Raw genomic sequence first — 14,700 nt, 5'->3', positions numbered from 1 at the left:
TAATTTAAAAGAAAAACTTACTTGTTTTTTATGTGTGTGTCTGTATAATTTTTTAGGCTAATAAATGAAAGTTTTATATATATTACAGCAGATAAACATGAAAGTTTAGAAAAATAAAGAGTAAAAGTAACATTTTATAAAGTTCAATGTGAATGTGAAGAAGTTAAAGTGACATTGTAAGGGTGTTACATTTTGAAAACCAAAAAGACCATATTCATTAAAAAAAATTAAAAAAATAAATAAATAAATAACAAAGAATGAATTTATGAATTTTGGTAAACCACTGCACCGTTTATGTAATTTTTTCTAGTTTATAAAACAATTTGGGAATTCTCCCACCCAATCCAAGAAGCCCGCGCTATCCAACTGGAGGGAAACCCTAATTGCTATATTCAAATACATCCCATTTCTTTTTCTTCCAGGCAGACACAGTGTTCCAGATTACAAATCTACAATCATCGTTTGTTAGCATACTGCAGTTGGTTAGCTTAGTTATAATCTGTGCTAAAACATGTATGTGGTGAAGAGAGATGGGCGTCAAGAGGCTGTGCATTTCGACAAAATCACAGCCCGACTGAAGAAATTGAGTTATGGACTCAGTGTCGATCACTGTGACCCTGTTCTTGTTTCGCAGAAGGTCTGTGCTGGTGTTTATAAGGGTGTAACCACCAGCCAGTTAGATGAACTCGCCGCAGAAACCGCCGCCGGCATGACTGCCAACCATCCTGATTATGCTTCTGTAAGTATTCATTCAAACCCTGTTCTCTTTCTATCAACAAACACTTGCTCTCTTTTAGTTTTCATATTTTTTTGTTCGATTGTTGCAATTATGCAAATTTGTTCCTGTCAGAGTTTTTTTTGGTGTCGATAAAATTCCACTGTTAATTATTCGGCTATATGGATTTGATACATGTACGCAATTGAATTTCTCTCATTCTTCTTACAGTTGGCTGCAAGGATTGCTGTGTCAAATCTGCATAAGAACACCAAAAAATCTTTTTCCGAAACGTAAGTCAATTTAGCACTATCTTGTCTACCTAGGTGTACCGATCTAAAATATGATTGTTGCTTCATCTCTTATTCTATTATACCTTGTCATTCTCTGCATTATAACATAGTGTAACTTCTATTGTCACTGCAGAATCAAGGATATGTACAACTATGTAAGTGAGAGATCTGGGCAGAAGGCACCCCTTATTGCGGATGATGTTTATGGAATCATAATGAAGGTGAAAAGTGTTTACAAGCACACTATTATATCCCATTTAAATTTTTTATTGTTATGACTTAGTAATATGTCTCCAATTAAAAGGTAGTAACTGTTTGTAACCTCTTTGTTTCAGCATGCTGCTAGGCTGGATAGTGAAATTATATATGATCGTGACTTTGACTATGATTATTTTGGTTTCAAAACTCTTGAAAGATCTTATCTCTTGAAGATCCATGGAAGGGTTGTTGAAAGACCTCAACATATGTTAATGAGGGTTGCTGTTGGAATTCATAAGAATGATATTGAATCTGTTATCAAGACATATCATTTAATGTCACAAAGATGGTTCACACATGCATCTCCCACCCTTTTCAATGCAGGAACACCAAAACCTCAAGTAAGAAAACTCAACACCATCAAGAAAAGCTCCTTTTTAGTCACGACATGCATGTTTTTCATGTTTTCTCACATTGTTTTAACAATGTGGTTTGTAGTTGAGTAGCTGTTTCTTGATTTGCATGAAAGATGACAGCATTGAAGCTATATATGACACGTTAAAGGAATGTGCTATTATTAGCAAACAAGCAGGAGGAATTGGAGTGTCTATTCATAATATCCGTGCAACTGGAAGCTACATACGTGGAACAAATGGAACATCAAATGGTATTGTTCCAATGTTGCGTGTGTTTAATGATACTGCCCGTTATGTTGACCAAGGAGGTGGCAAGAGGAAAGGTATGTAATCCTGTTGACTTTTGACTTTTCCTTTTGTTTTTTTCCTAAATTTATTAACTCATTTTGTTAAATCTAGGTGCTTTTGCTGTATACTTGGAGCCATGGCATGCTGATATCTTTGAATTTCTTGATTTAAAGAAGAACCATGGAAAGGTAGCAAATTTGGTCACTTTCTTGATGATATGCAAATAATTTAAAAAATATATTAAAAATTTTGCAGGAAGAACAGCGGGCCCGGGATTTGTTTTATGCACTTTGGATACCTGATCTTTTTATGGAAAGAGTCCAGAGTAATGGAGATTGGTCTTTATTCTGTCCAAATGAGGCTCCTGGTTTGGCTGATTGTTGGGGTCAAGATTTTGAAAAACTATACACCCAATATGAAAAACTTGTAATGCCTGACTTTTTTTCATCAAAATTTGTAATATTTGTTTTGTATTGAAGCTTAATGTGTTGAGTAATGGTGTATTTTTCTTGTATAAACAGGGGAAAGCAAAAAAGGTTGTCAAGGCACAAAATCTTTGGTTTGAAATTCTCACATCCCAAATTGAAACTGGAACCCCTTATATGCTTTTCAAGGTATTTTGTTTTTAATACTGTATGCTATTTCTGGCTTCTTTTTTTAATTTAAGATTCTTAATAAAACTGTTTCTTCTTTTAGGATACATGTAATAGAAAAAGCAACCAGCAGAATCTTGGCACCATAAAGTCTTCCAATTTATGTACTGAGATTATCGAGTACACAAGTCCAACAGAAACTGCTGTATGTAATCTTGCATCTATTGCATTACCACGATATGTCAGAGAAAAGGTAAAATGACTGATATACCCTCTTAAACCCTGTCAATATTTCTCTTCTAAAATCCCTTTTATGCCCTCTTGTAGGGTGTTCCAGCAGAATCCCAACCATCAAAGCTTGTTGGCAGCAGAGGTTCTAGCAATCGCTACTTTGATTTTGAAAAACTAGCAGAGGTTTTAGTTTCTTGTTATCATATTTTTCTTCCTTCTTTTAAAAAGATAATTAAAATTTCACTATCTTAATTATTAAACCAGGTGACATCAACTATTACTACAAACCTCAACAAAATTATTGATGTAAATTATTACCCTGTTGAAACTGCAAAAAGATCAAATCTTAGACATAGGCCTATTGGTATTGGAGTCCAAGGTCTTGCAGATACTTTTATATTACTTGGTATGGCATTTGATTCACCAGAGGTATTCCAATCCAATCCAATCCATCTCTTCTTTTTTTTTATTATTATTTTATAAATCTCAAAATATGATAAATGTTTTTCTTTTACACTAATTCTCTTCATTCAAAATTTCAGGCTCAACAGTTGAACAAGGACATATTTGAAACAATATACTATCACGCCCTAAAAGCTTCTTGTGAATTAGCTGAAAAAGAAGGCACATATGAAACATATGTTGGAAGTCCTGTTAGCAAGGTAACAAAATGAACGGAATTACATTCCATTCTGATTAGAATTGTTGATTCCATTCCTTTAAACGAAACAAATGTTTTTTTTTTATTCTTGTAGGGAGTTCTGCAACCAGACATGTGGGGAGTAACACCTTCAAATTTATGGGACTGGAATGTCCTTCGTGGAATGATATCCAGGAATGGAATCAGGAATTCCCTACTTGTGGCCCCAATGCCGACCGCTTCAACCAGCCAGATTCTTGGAAATAACGAGTGTTTCGAGCCGTATACCTCTAATATCTACAGTCGCAGGGTTTTAAGGTATATGTTATTTTTATATCTTTCATTTCATAATATATTTAGTTTATATAAATTTTTTTTATTATAATTTTATAGTGGAGAGTTTGTGGTGGTCAACAAGCATCTGCTGCATGACTTGACTGAAATGGGGATCTGGTCTCCTGCTGTCAAGAATCAGATAATTTATGAAGATGGTTCTGTTCAGAAAATTATGGAAATTCCTGAAAATCTCAAGGCTATTTACAAGTATGATTTTTGAGTTTTTATTTTATATAGTAAATAGCATTGTATTTATGTTTGTTGAATGGTGATGTGGCATCAGAACTGTTTGGGAAATCAAGCAAAGGACATTGGTTGACATGGCTGTGGATCGTGGATGCTACATTGACCAAAGTCAAAGTTTGAATATTCATATGGATCAACCCAATTTTGGGAAGCTTACTTCTTTACATTTTCATGCATGGTCAAAGGTATTAAATGCAAGGAATAATAACAACCTACTTTTTGATTATTTGTTTTATTATAAAAAAAAAAAAATTTATGAAAGTACAATGCTACAACTTTTAAAGTATAATATTTGTTTACATGGTTGTTTTGTTTGATATTAGGGGCTGAAAACAGGGATGTATTATCTGCGTTCACGTGCTGCAGCTGATGCAATTAAGTTCACTGTTAATACTGACATGCTCAAGGTGTTTTTTTTAATGAGTTTGTTATTTGTTTTTTTCTGCCTTTTTTTTTGGGTAATATAAACCGAAGTCTTTTGTTTTAATGTATAGGAAAAACCGAAGAATGTGAGTGATGAAGATAAGAAGAATACTGGAATGTCTGAAATGGTGTGTTCATTGATGAATCGTGATGAGTGCTTGGCTTGTGGAAGTTGAAAATTTTGAGTTAAGGAAAATGGTTTGAATTTAACTTTCTGGTAAAGTTTGAACTTCCAAGGCTTTTACTGTTTTGTATAGATGAATGTTATGTATGAGCCATTTTTAAAAAATGTGGTATGATTTAAATAAATAATCTCTTTTGTAGATTGGATGTTTTTTAGTATGCATGAATTGATTTAACATATATACTGGTCTTATTTAGGTGTTGCTCTGTGTTCTATTAAGTGGTTTGGATAAGTGATATTTTGACAAATATTTGAAAAAAAATGAGTATATTCTTTTGGGAAATAGAAAAAAAAAAAAAAAAAAACATTAGAGCAAACTTGTGGGAAGATTTCTGGACTTTTGTTATTAAACCATGGTTTTAAGCTCGTGTGTTGTGAGAGAGGTAGAATGTGTGGCAAAAATATAAATTGCCATGTACCTTATTGTTTTTCCTACACATACACAACCATACGAACACATGACAGTCATGTATACATACAGTCAAACACACAACCACAAACATGTACAATTGTAACATTGTACTTTGAAAACCAGTAACTCTTGAAAAACATGGTTTACAGACATAATCTATAACTATAAATAATATGCATATTTGTTTTTGAAAACAAATATCTAAAACAAATTGATATTTATATGTTTTCACAACCTTACATACATGAAAACGAATATGTGAATAGAAAGTGAATATATTTTCGGAGGTGAATTGTTATTTAGTGATATTTGTTCATTCCTATTTTCGTCATCGTTACAACACCATTTTTTTCCCAAAATTTTAAAAATGTTCACACATCACGAGTTTTGACTCACTATGATTTCCAGCCAAAATCAAATTTTGATAACTTTTTATGTGACATTTATTTCATTCATGACGTATTAATGTTTACAATCTTTCACATGCAATTGTTATCAATGTCATCGCAAAGGACTTTCGTGATATATCAGACCATCCACTCTACTCTTGTTGTGAGACCACATGCTCCTACCATCAACTATCTAGATGTATTGGATGACGAAACACTTTCTTATTAAATTATTTAATGTTTATTATAATATTATCGTTTGTAACTTTTAATACTGTTTTTTTTGTACTTTTAATAAAAATATTATTATTCGATACTTTTTAGAAAAATTGTTGTTTGTTAAATTCAAAATATTTATCTCCACAAACAGCAACAATGGTACTTCGGATTCTTGGGATAGAGATGAAGTAGAATACGATAATTTTAATCATTTGTGAATGATAAATAAATCTACGAGCTTTGTTTTGAACAAAACACAATGCGAACAAGGGTTTTTCATTTTGAACAAAACTCGATACCAACATATAAGTCTAAAATATGACACTTGTTGTGATGTCATGTTTTCCAACAAACATCAATTACAAATAATTTACGATCTATTTGCAGTTTCCTTTTTCTTATTGTTGAAAGAGAGCATGTGTTAGATATCATATTTAAAGTTAGCATTTTGGTAACCTTAAACCGCGAACTAAAAGGTCACTAATTTGCGGGGTTGGTGGTCATCTTGTAACTTTAAAATGTGTGGTTATGAGGAATGGAAAAAGTGTGAGAAATAGTATTTTAATGACCACTCAAATATTTATATGTAACTAACTCAATTTCGTCGATGCACATGTCGGTTTGTGTTCCCTTTCATTCGTAATGGTACACTTCACTTGTTCTCTTCTTTCCTCAATTTGTCTCCTTTTCACATTTTTATAGTTAAATTATTTAAAAGAAAAAACTTTCGCAAACTTACAAAAGACACAAGAAAAATGTGTAAATGATATTTTGACATCATTTTGAAGGTTGGACTATGAGATTGTACTTTTTTTTTGATAAATTATTTATAAACTACCGTATTTTATTTTTGAAAGTGTACAAACAAGACTTGCCAAAACAACTTATCAATGAATCGCATTTAGGTACCACATAAGTAAACTTTAACAAATTTTCCTAAACTTTATTACTGCATACCTAATAATCATTTTATATAAAAAAAAACATAAGCTAATTTAAAATCCATCTCAGTTACAAAACTCAAAACTCCAATCTGAATTCAACATATAACAAGCTCATTGTTCGATTGTTTCTAGCACCAAATTGTCAACTTTCTAAAACTCTTTCATAGAAAAGCAAGCTAGCCCTTGAGCCAAGAACATCTTCTTCAGATACCCTACAAACATGGCTATCTGACACCCCAACCCAATACACATCACAAGGCTCTGAAATCACATCAATTTCTGTATTATTATTATTATTATCATTTGTTTTCTTTTTACTTACTCTTCTGTAAACCGTGTAATGTCCACCTCCTGTGCTTCCAAAATGCTCCACAACAGAAACAAGATTGTATGTATGATCTCCATTTGGTGTTGACTTCAAAGTCTCATGACTTTGTTCCTCTTGGATTTCTAATTCACTATCAACTTCTGAACAAGGTTGTTTAGTTTCCACAAAATCAGTATATTTTTCTGTTAAATTGCTTTCTTTTCCTTGTTTGTATACATTGCACAAAGGGTGACTATCATTCTGTAATTTGAAAATGTGAGAATAACGAATCGGCTGTTGATTTTGCTCCATATGTTTTATTTCAACTCCTCTGTTTTGGAATCGTGACATGTTCAAACTCAAAGGAAAAGAGATATGACCCTAAAATTATAAACTTTGGTTATAAATAATAAACAACAAAACACAAAATACAATGTACATGAACACATAACAAAAAAAAAAGAATTACCTGGAGCTTAACGGATTCCCCAAATGCATTAATTGAAGCACGTTGTAAATTGAGGCATAAAATCTATACAAGTATAAGAACACATTTATTAGAGTCAAAATGTACATTAACATTAAAGGTTAAATAAAGAATACAACATTACCTTTGGACTACGTGCAATATGTAATTGCTTGAATGTATGTGAATAGTTATTTGACCAAGGTAATGATTTAAGAGATTGTATATTTCTGCAGCCACATGTATCTTGTTTGCTACAATTTTGGAGTTTTTCAATATCTGTCTGATAATTTGAGCATGAATACTATTTTAGTTCAACAAAATCTTTAATAAAGTAATGAAATGAAATAATGAAAAATTGTGTTTAGATAAATGATAAATAATTGTAACTCACTACTCACCTCGTTTTTATTTAGCAGAGATAAATATTTCGTGGCAGAAGTATGCCAGCAATGAGTGCAAAAATAATTTTCAAGCCTTTCTGCAACAAAAAATTGCTTCATGCAATCTTCTATAGAGCATCCAGGCATCTAAATATGATAATAGGATCATAAAAAAAGTATATGTTAACTTTGATGATAACTCTTGTTAGCATGTATAACAAATTAAAAGTTAAAATATATGAATTTTACATACGATAGAACCACCACCATATGTTGGTGGTGAAAGGTATAAACAATTGAAGAATTGGAAGTCGAGTGAAATCTGCAAAATGAATTAGAAAAATGTGAAATATGAAACTCATCCACTTCTTATATTAAACATAAGAAGAAAGCTGTGATTAGTGAAAAAAGAAAGAAAAACAGAAGTACCATTCAACCTGAAACGAACAGCTTTGACAAGTCAAAATGCTGCCAATGATTCCATTAAAGGGTCCAAGAAAACTCTGAGTCCATCTTTCTAGATCACTGTGGATAATCCTTCCATTTGGGGAAAGAATACGATTACTGGATGCAGTTGCAATAGTTAGAGAATTATGATTTGAGCCAAAACATACTGAACATTCTTCTCTTAAAGAAGATAACATGTGGGCTAATGCTTCTTCTGCATCCTGAACAAAAGTCGATATATTAAACAGATGATGAGAGAACAACATGCTTGATGTGGTAATGATGATAGTCTCACCTGTTGACTTGTTAGGTTGAAGTTAGGGGTATAAAGAGCCATTGCAAGCATCACTTTTCGTGGACTTAATACTTTTCCTTTATGTCGAATGATGCGTAATTCTACAGTAAATATCAGCTTTTTAGTTGATGATATGGAATCATTTGGGGGTGTTTCATGGTAAGATTGTTACCTTGCAATAGAGCATTCAACGAGACTGCAAGTGGCATGTCCTCGTTTACTTCGATCTCTGATGAAGCTTCGAAATCCTCCACAATCTTCTGGAGGGAACTCAGAAAGGAAGAACAGCTGGCCAAAGCCTAAAAAAATCAAATTCCAACAAAGTAATGCATCATGGAATCAAAGTCCCAGTAGAAACCATGTGGATTTGTATTCTAAAATTGATAAGTTATAACGATTATGATACCTGCAGAACTACGTTCAAGAAGCAATTGTTGCCGAGATTTTGCAATCCGGGAACGACCCACGATTTCTCAGGCGAAGATTCGCTCTCCGACGATGACGACCATGATAAGAATAAATTGTTGAAACCCCTCCTTCCTCTTTCATCTCTAAAAGCAAGAATCAAACCAGCAACACTGAGTATGCTACTTGCAATAGAAATTTGGAATCCAGATGAAGTAACCCAGTGGGCGTTGTGAGAGAGGCTTCTAAACCCATGTCTGAATGAATGAAACAGCGACTGAACATTCACGTCGCCGTGGATTTTCATCTGCTTGCGTCTGAAGTTACTGGGGGTGCTGTCGTCGATATAGTCTGAGGCTCATCGATTTCATCTGCGGTCAGTTAAAGTCAAAACCCCACTTTTTCTTTGGACAAAACTACAAATTTGGTCCCTGTGTTATTTAAAAACCTTTGGATAGGGTCCAAAAGTTTTTCAACTTGCATAGAAGATCCAAAATAAAAATGTTTTTGTGTTTTTGGTCCAAAAAAACTTGAAAAGACCATTATACCCTTTTAATTTTATTTTTGGATTTTTTTTATTCTTCTTTGATTTGTTTCCTTACTATTTGGAGAATTTTTTTAAATATAAAAGAAAAAAAAGCAGCCCCCTCTCTCTCTCTCTCTCTCTCTCATAAAAAAGAGGTCGACTTCGTCACACCCATTCCCGTCATGAGGCCCTAAATCCTAATGGATTCAACAATCAAAAACTTCATCCGAGCAAATCCTACGTTCGACGCCAACAACACCGCTCGACATTTCTTCATCTTCATCACATCCATATCTCGATGTTTTCCCACACTAACCAATGTAGCATCACCGCTAGTCACGACCTCCCAGTCCACCTAGTCGTCAATGAAGTCAATGAAGGCGGAATTGCTTTCATCTCTAGTGTCCCCCATGTTGCTACACCCTCTTCTCTCCCAATCACCCTTAGAAATAATGATGTCGTGCTCTTTGAATTTGAAGAATAGAGTATGACATGTATTCACAGATAAACATATTACAAAGTGTAAGGAGTTAAGAATATTACTCGATGGAGATGATTAGGGGACTTTGCTTCAGATCTTCACGAAGCCTATGGGTGACAGGTATGCCCTTGTTCATCAATGCTCTTGAACCCATTCAATTTTCTTGAAAAGATTATCAACAGATTCAATAATACCTAACCCTAACTTACTATTGATCAATTCCCAAAATTTATGATCATTGTTTGTAAATATTTAAGCAGGACAATGATATTCATCAAGATAATTTAGAGGGTTGGGTGTATGGTGAAAGATGATAAAGGAAAGGTGCATCATTGTTTGTAAATAACTGAAGCTGTAGATTAAAAGGTGGGGTGTGTGCGTTTTTGATCTCAATAACATTAGTTTTGTTTTTGAAGTTGGGCAAAAAAAATCTTAAGAATCTAATTTTTGGGGGAATCCTTGTGTGTGTAATCTAGTAGCAAAGTAAAAAACAATCTGGGATTTTTTCCTGATTTTCATATGATAGATGTGGAAGAAGAAGAAAAAGAGAAAGAGAAAGGGAAAGAGTGAGTTTGTGTGTGTGTGTGTGTGAGAGAGAGAGAGAGAGAGAGAGAGTGTGTACGATGGAGATATGTGGTTGCTCCAATTCTTTTTGCTTTTTTTTTTATTAAAATAGCATTAAGGTAATTATAGAAAAAGAAAAAAGAAATTAAAAGGGCATAACCGTCTTTTTAAGTTTTTTTGGACCAAAAACACAGAAATATTTTGATTTTGGATCTTCCATGCAAGTTGAAAAACTTTTGGACTCTATCCAAAGGTTTTTAAATACCACAGGGACCAAATTTGTAGTTTTGTCTTTTCTTTGCGCGGGGATTTCATGATTCTCTTGACACATTGCTTGCTTTGGCTTAGGCCTTTGGGGTTATTTGTTGGGCCAAACTCATTTTGGGTCTTCAGTCGAAAAAAAAAAAAACTCATGTAACGTTTTAATTGTTAAAACGCCTGCATTTAATTTTGCCTTTCAATTTTGCTCAAATATCCGATAGAAAAAAGGGATAATTACTTGAAAGGGTAATCAATTATATATTTTCTATACATTTGGTCACTTAATTTTTTTGTGTATACTGTTAACCCTTAAACTTGTTTTTTTTTTTTTTAAAAAATCATACCATTATTACCTACTATAGCAGGTAAAACCTATTTTGGGAAGTTTGAGTTCCACCTCCGGCGACATTTCTGGCGTCTCTTACCTCCGACGACATTTCCGGCGAAGTATGATTTTCCGATCAACCTTAGTGCACCCCCTTTGACCACCGGACACCACCTCCTTGATCACCATCATCCATCCACCAAAAATTGAATTATTGTCACTAATTTACTAAATTTGAAATTTGTATCTTTCAATTACTCATCATCCAAAGCCTGGATCTCAAGAATCATCCTTCTTCATACAACAGTGATGTCCGCCAACCCTAATTCCGCACAGTATGTCTTGGAAATTCTACACCAATTTTACCCTTTCTTGTTCCAATATCTAAATGTCGATGAGTGATTTAGACTGTTAGGGCTAGTTGACGATCCTTTCTAAGCATTGATTCCTTTTGTGGTTTTAGCTGAAGTTCAATATGTATATGGGTTCAATGTTACCAGTGAGTCTTGATTGGATGAACCTATATCGTTTTATCTCCATTGATTTGATTCTTAGTCCCCTAAATCAATAATCCATTATAACATGTATACAGGAAAGCTAGATCTGCCTTCTTCTTCTCTCAAAATCGATTGCAAATTCCTTTATTTCCCCCTTCGAGTTGCTGGTTTAATGGAAGATGGAGAAGGATTCGTGAGTTTGATGGGGTTCATAGAGAAAACGATAATCAATTTTTTTTTCTTTTTTCGATTTGCAGGTATAATTATATTACAACAAACCAGTGGTGGTTTTAGTGGGTTATGGTGGGGTAATTGGAGATGGTTGACGGTGGTTTTAGGTGGGAATCTGAAACATGGTGTTCTTGAGAAAAAAACCTTTGAACTTAAAATCTGAATAATGGTGTTCTTGAGCAAAAAAAAAACCTTTGAACTTAAAATCTGAATAATGGTGTTCTTGAGTAGTTCTTAAAGCGATTTTTCAGATTTCATAACCTTAGAACTCAATCTTGAAACAGAGCAGCCTAGAAATCATAAACCTACTGAAATGTTGTGTACTTAAAATCGTATGAAACTTTGGGTGTTGTTTATGGAGATTTAATCAAGTTTTCGATTAAATCCAAGTAAAAAAGAGGTCTCGCCGGAAAATCGAGTTTGACCGGAGAAGATGACCGGAAAATCATATTTGGTCGGAAACGTTGGAAACCGGCAAAACCCACTATTACCGGTCATACTAGTATAATGTACACGTTTCAACAAGTTTAAGGGTTAATAAATTACGAAAAATAATTTGGTGACCAAATGCGACCAAAAGCTAAAATACATTACCCTCTCAAGTCATTATCCCTAGAAAAAAAGGGTTTATCTGAATAGATTTTTTTTAATGTTCCATAAGGTTTGGTAATTCAAACAACTTGAGTCCAAGTTTTATTTTTATTACACCAATAGTACTTAAATTAGGATTTTATTGCATTGGTCGTCCCTCCCTCCCTCTAACACCGTTATAAATATGTTGTTAGACGTTTGTAAAATGGCGCTTTTGCTCATGTTTTTGTCTTTTTGTTAAAACCCTTGCCTCTCTCTCTCTTTCTCTCTCTCTCTCTCTCTCTCTCTCATGCTTGGGTAGTAATCTAAAAAGAAATTTGATGTTAAATTGTAAAAAAAATATGTTGATTTCGTCCATAATTGTAGAATCCGCTCCTCGGTACCTGTTCAGTTGACTATCGAGTAACGAGTACTCGAGGAGTACTCGGATACGGTAATTCATGTAGAAATATTTTTAGGGAAATTATATATGTCAAAATCATAAGTTAAAACCATAAGTTGATTGAAATATATATTAAAAAAATTAGATATATGTGAATATATAAAAACTGAAAAACACACAATGATCTCATTTCGTGAATAATTACTAAGAATTTAAGATATATATCTACCCTAATAAATGAAAATAACTTTGCCACATGTCCTCTTCTCATTCATTTGGACACATGACATTTTCTAGAAATTTTAAAATTTTCTATTTTCCACTTGTCATTTTATTGTATTATTGATTTTATTAAATTAAAATCCACATTTAATATATAAGGTAATATATATGTAAGGTATTTATTAGAAAATGGTTTATATATGTAATGTATCTAATGCATTAAAGTCTCATTAATTTTAATATTTCAAAAAATTTCTTATTTTTCTTATAAATTTAAAGTTTTCAAATTGTTAAAATTTTATATTTAATTTTTTTCAAATAAACCCATGTAATACATGGGTCTCACACCTAGTGTAGTAATAATCACATGTGTGTGTGTTAAATAATAAATCATTGAGTATATTATACATATTAATCACCGAATTGCTCGAGTTTTACAATATTACTTGCTTCAGTAAGGGGCGGATCGAGGAGTACTCGGATTCCGTAACTCGCCTCGGTAAGGGGCTGAGTAGGGAGTACTCGGCCAACTCGACGAGTTTTACAACACTGATTGTGTCTGAATTTATTGAGGTGTTGTCGTCGATATAGTCTAAGTCTTATCGATTTCATCTTGCAGTCAGTTGATTGTCAAAATTCAAAACCCCACTTTTCTTTGGTCCTGGATTTCATGCTTCTCTTGACACATTGCTTGGTTTGGCTTTGGCCTTTAGGGGTTATTTGTTGGGCTAAACATCATGAAATAACAAGGTAAAAAATACAATAAAACCCAACTCATTTTGGGTTTTTAGTCGAAAAAAAACCCTCATGTAGTTTTTTAATTGTTAAAACCATTACATTTACTTTTGCCTTTCAATTTTGCTCAAATATCCGATAGAAAAAGGGTTTATCCGAATATATTTTTTTAATGCTCCCTATAGTTTGCTAAATCAAACAACTTGAGTCCAAGTTCTACTTTTTACACCAATAGTCATTGAATTAGGATTTTCTTGCATTGGTCATCCCTCCTCTAACATCGTTAGAAAATATGGTGTTAAACGTTTGTAAAATGGTGCTTTTGCCCATGTTTTGTCTTTTTGTTAAAACCCTTGCCTACGTCTCTCTCTCTCTCTCTCTCTCTCTCTCTCTCTCTCTCTCTTTCTCTCGCTCTCTCTCCCTTTCTCTCTCTCTATCTCTCATGTTTGGGTAATAATCTAAAAAGAAAATTGAAAACACCTAAATTGATGTTAAATCGTAAAAAAAAAATGCTGACAAACATCCATGTTAAATTAAGGAAAAATCTTGCAATTTTGCAACAATAAAAAATGAAAACAACGAGTCCAAGTTTTGTTGTTAAATTGCCATTAAACTCACAATCACTATCATCACCCTTATGGACTCTCCTAATCCACATGCATTTGACACATCTTTTCTTCCATTAAAGCCACACCCGTTTTCAACCAACATATCTTTAAGTCATTTTCCTAAACCCTCCACCCCTTTGACTAGACCTGGCAATGGATCGGGTTTTGACCCTGATCCACTCGAAACCCGTGCAAAATTAATGGGTTTGGATCATATTTTATGATTCGTTAACCCGTTAACGACCCATACCCGTTAACCCTTTTATTAAAAGGGTCGGGTATGGATCACTATCGATCCGATCCGTTTATGACTTGTCCCATCTAAATTTTGTAATATAAATTAATTATTTATAAGTAATAATACATTTATCAATCTTCACATATAGGATTCAAGGAGTTAGACTGTTAGAAATTTTGCTTCAACTTCCTAGTTCAGTTCCTAATCCA

The 14,700-nt window shown here is 33.3% G+C and overlaps 2 protein-coding genes across 2 annotated transcripts; one reads left to right on the top strand and one right to left on the bottom strand.

Annotated features, from left to right (window-relative positions):
- The first annotated feature begins 334 nt into the window (after window positions 1–334).
- Window positions 335–4,702, top strand: LOC145087028 (ribonucleoside-diphosphate reductase large subunit-like). Its single transcript, XM_079024922.1, has 17 exons — window positions 335–739; window positions 947–1,008; window positions 1,142–1,229; window positions 1,344–1,607; window positions 1,705–1,945; window positions 2,022–2,098; window positions 2,166–2,336; window positions 2,432–2,524; window positions 2,607–2,756; window positions 2,831–2,917; window positions 2,999–3,163; window positions 3,277–3,396; window positions 3,490–3,692; window positions 3,768–3,917; window positions 3,994–4,141; window positions 4,280–4,363; window positions 4,451–4,702. Exons 1-17 carry the CDS (start codon window positions 512–514, stop codon window positions 4,553–4,555), a joined length of 2,436 nt encoding a protein of 811 aa, XP_078881048.1. The 5' UTR covers window positions 335–511; the 3' UTR covers window positions 4,556–4,702.
- A 1,872-nt stretch (window positions 4,703–6,574) lies between these two features.
- UBP27 (ubiquitin-specific protease 27) lies at window positions 6,575–9,233 on the bottom strand. Its single transcript, XM_079024921.1, has 9 exons — window positions 8,832–9,233; window positions 8,598–8,724; window positions 8,426–8,526; window positions 8,121–8,351; window positions 7,937–8,005; window positions 7,702–7,830; window positions 7,446–7,583; window positions 7,304–7,366; window positions 6,575–7,215 (listed from the first exon to the last, which is right to left on the bottom strand). The coding sequence occupies exons 1-9, from the start codon at window positions 9,135–9,137 to the stop codon at window positions 6,670–6,672; spliced, it is 1,710 nt and encodes a 569-aa protein (XP_078881047.1). The 5' UTR covers window positions 9,138–9,233; the 3' UTR covers window positions 6,575–6,669.
- Window positions 9,234–14,700: the final 5,467 nt, after the last annotated feature.

This window comes from Lactuca serriola, chromosome 2, assembly GCF_051521515.1.
Source record: "Lactuca serriola cultivar US96UC23 chromosome 2, Lser_US96UC23_V15, whole genome shotgun sequence".
Classification (NCBI taxonomy): Eukaryota; Viridiplantae; Streptophyta; class Magnoliopsida; order Asterales; family Asteraceae; genus Lactuca; species Lactuca serriola.
This window is presented reverse-complemented; position numbering and strand designations above follow the sequence as displayed.

Bases quoted from the DNA above. Each gene is read 5' to 3' on its own strand.
- LOC145087028 (XM_079024922.1), top strand. From the start codon at position 512: ATGTATGTGGTGAAGAGAGATGGGCGTCAAGAGGCTGTGCATTTCGAC. The intron at 2,918-2,998 runs GTTTTAGTTTCT...TTATTAAACCAG, and splicing joins ATTTTGAAAAACTAGCAGAG to GTGACATCAACTATTACTAC. The intron at 3,164-3,276 runs GTATTCCAATCC...TCAAAATTTCAG, and splicing joins TGGCATTTGATTCACCAGAG to GCTCAACAGTTGAACAAGGA.
- UBP27 (XM_079024921.1), bottom strand. From the start codon at position 9,137: ATGAAAATCCACGGCGACGTGAATGTTCAGTCGCTGTTTCATTCATTC. The intron at 8,527-8,597 runs GTAACAATCTTA...TATTTACTGTAG, and splicing joins GTTGAATGCTCTATTGCAAG to AATTACGCATCATTCGACAT. The intron at 7,367-7,445 runs GTAATGTTGTAT...ATACTTGTATAG, and splicing joins ATATTGCACGTAGTCCAAAG to ATTTTATGCCTCAATTTACA.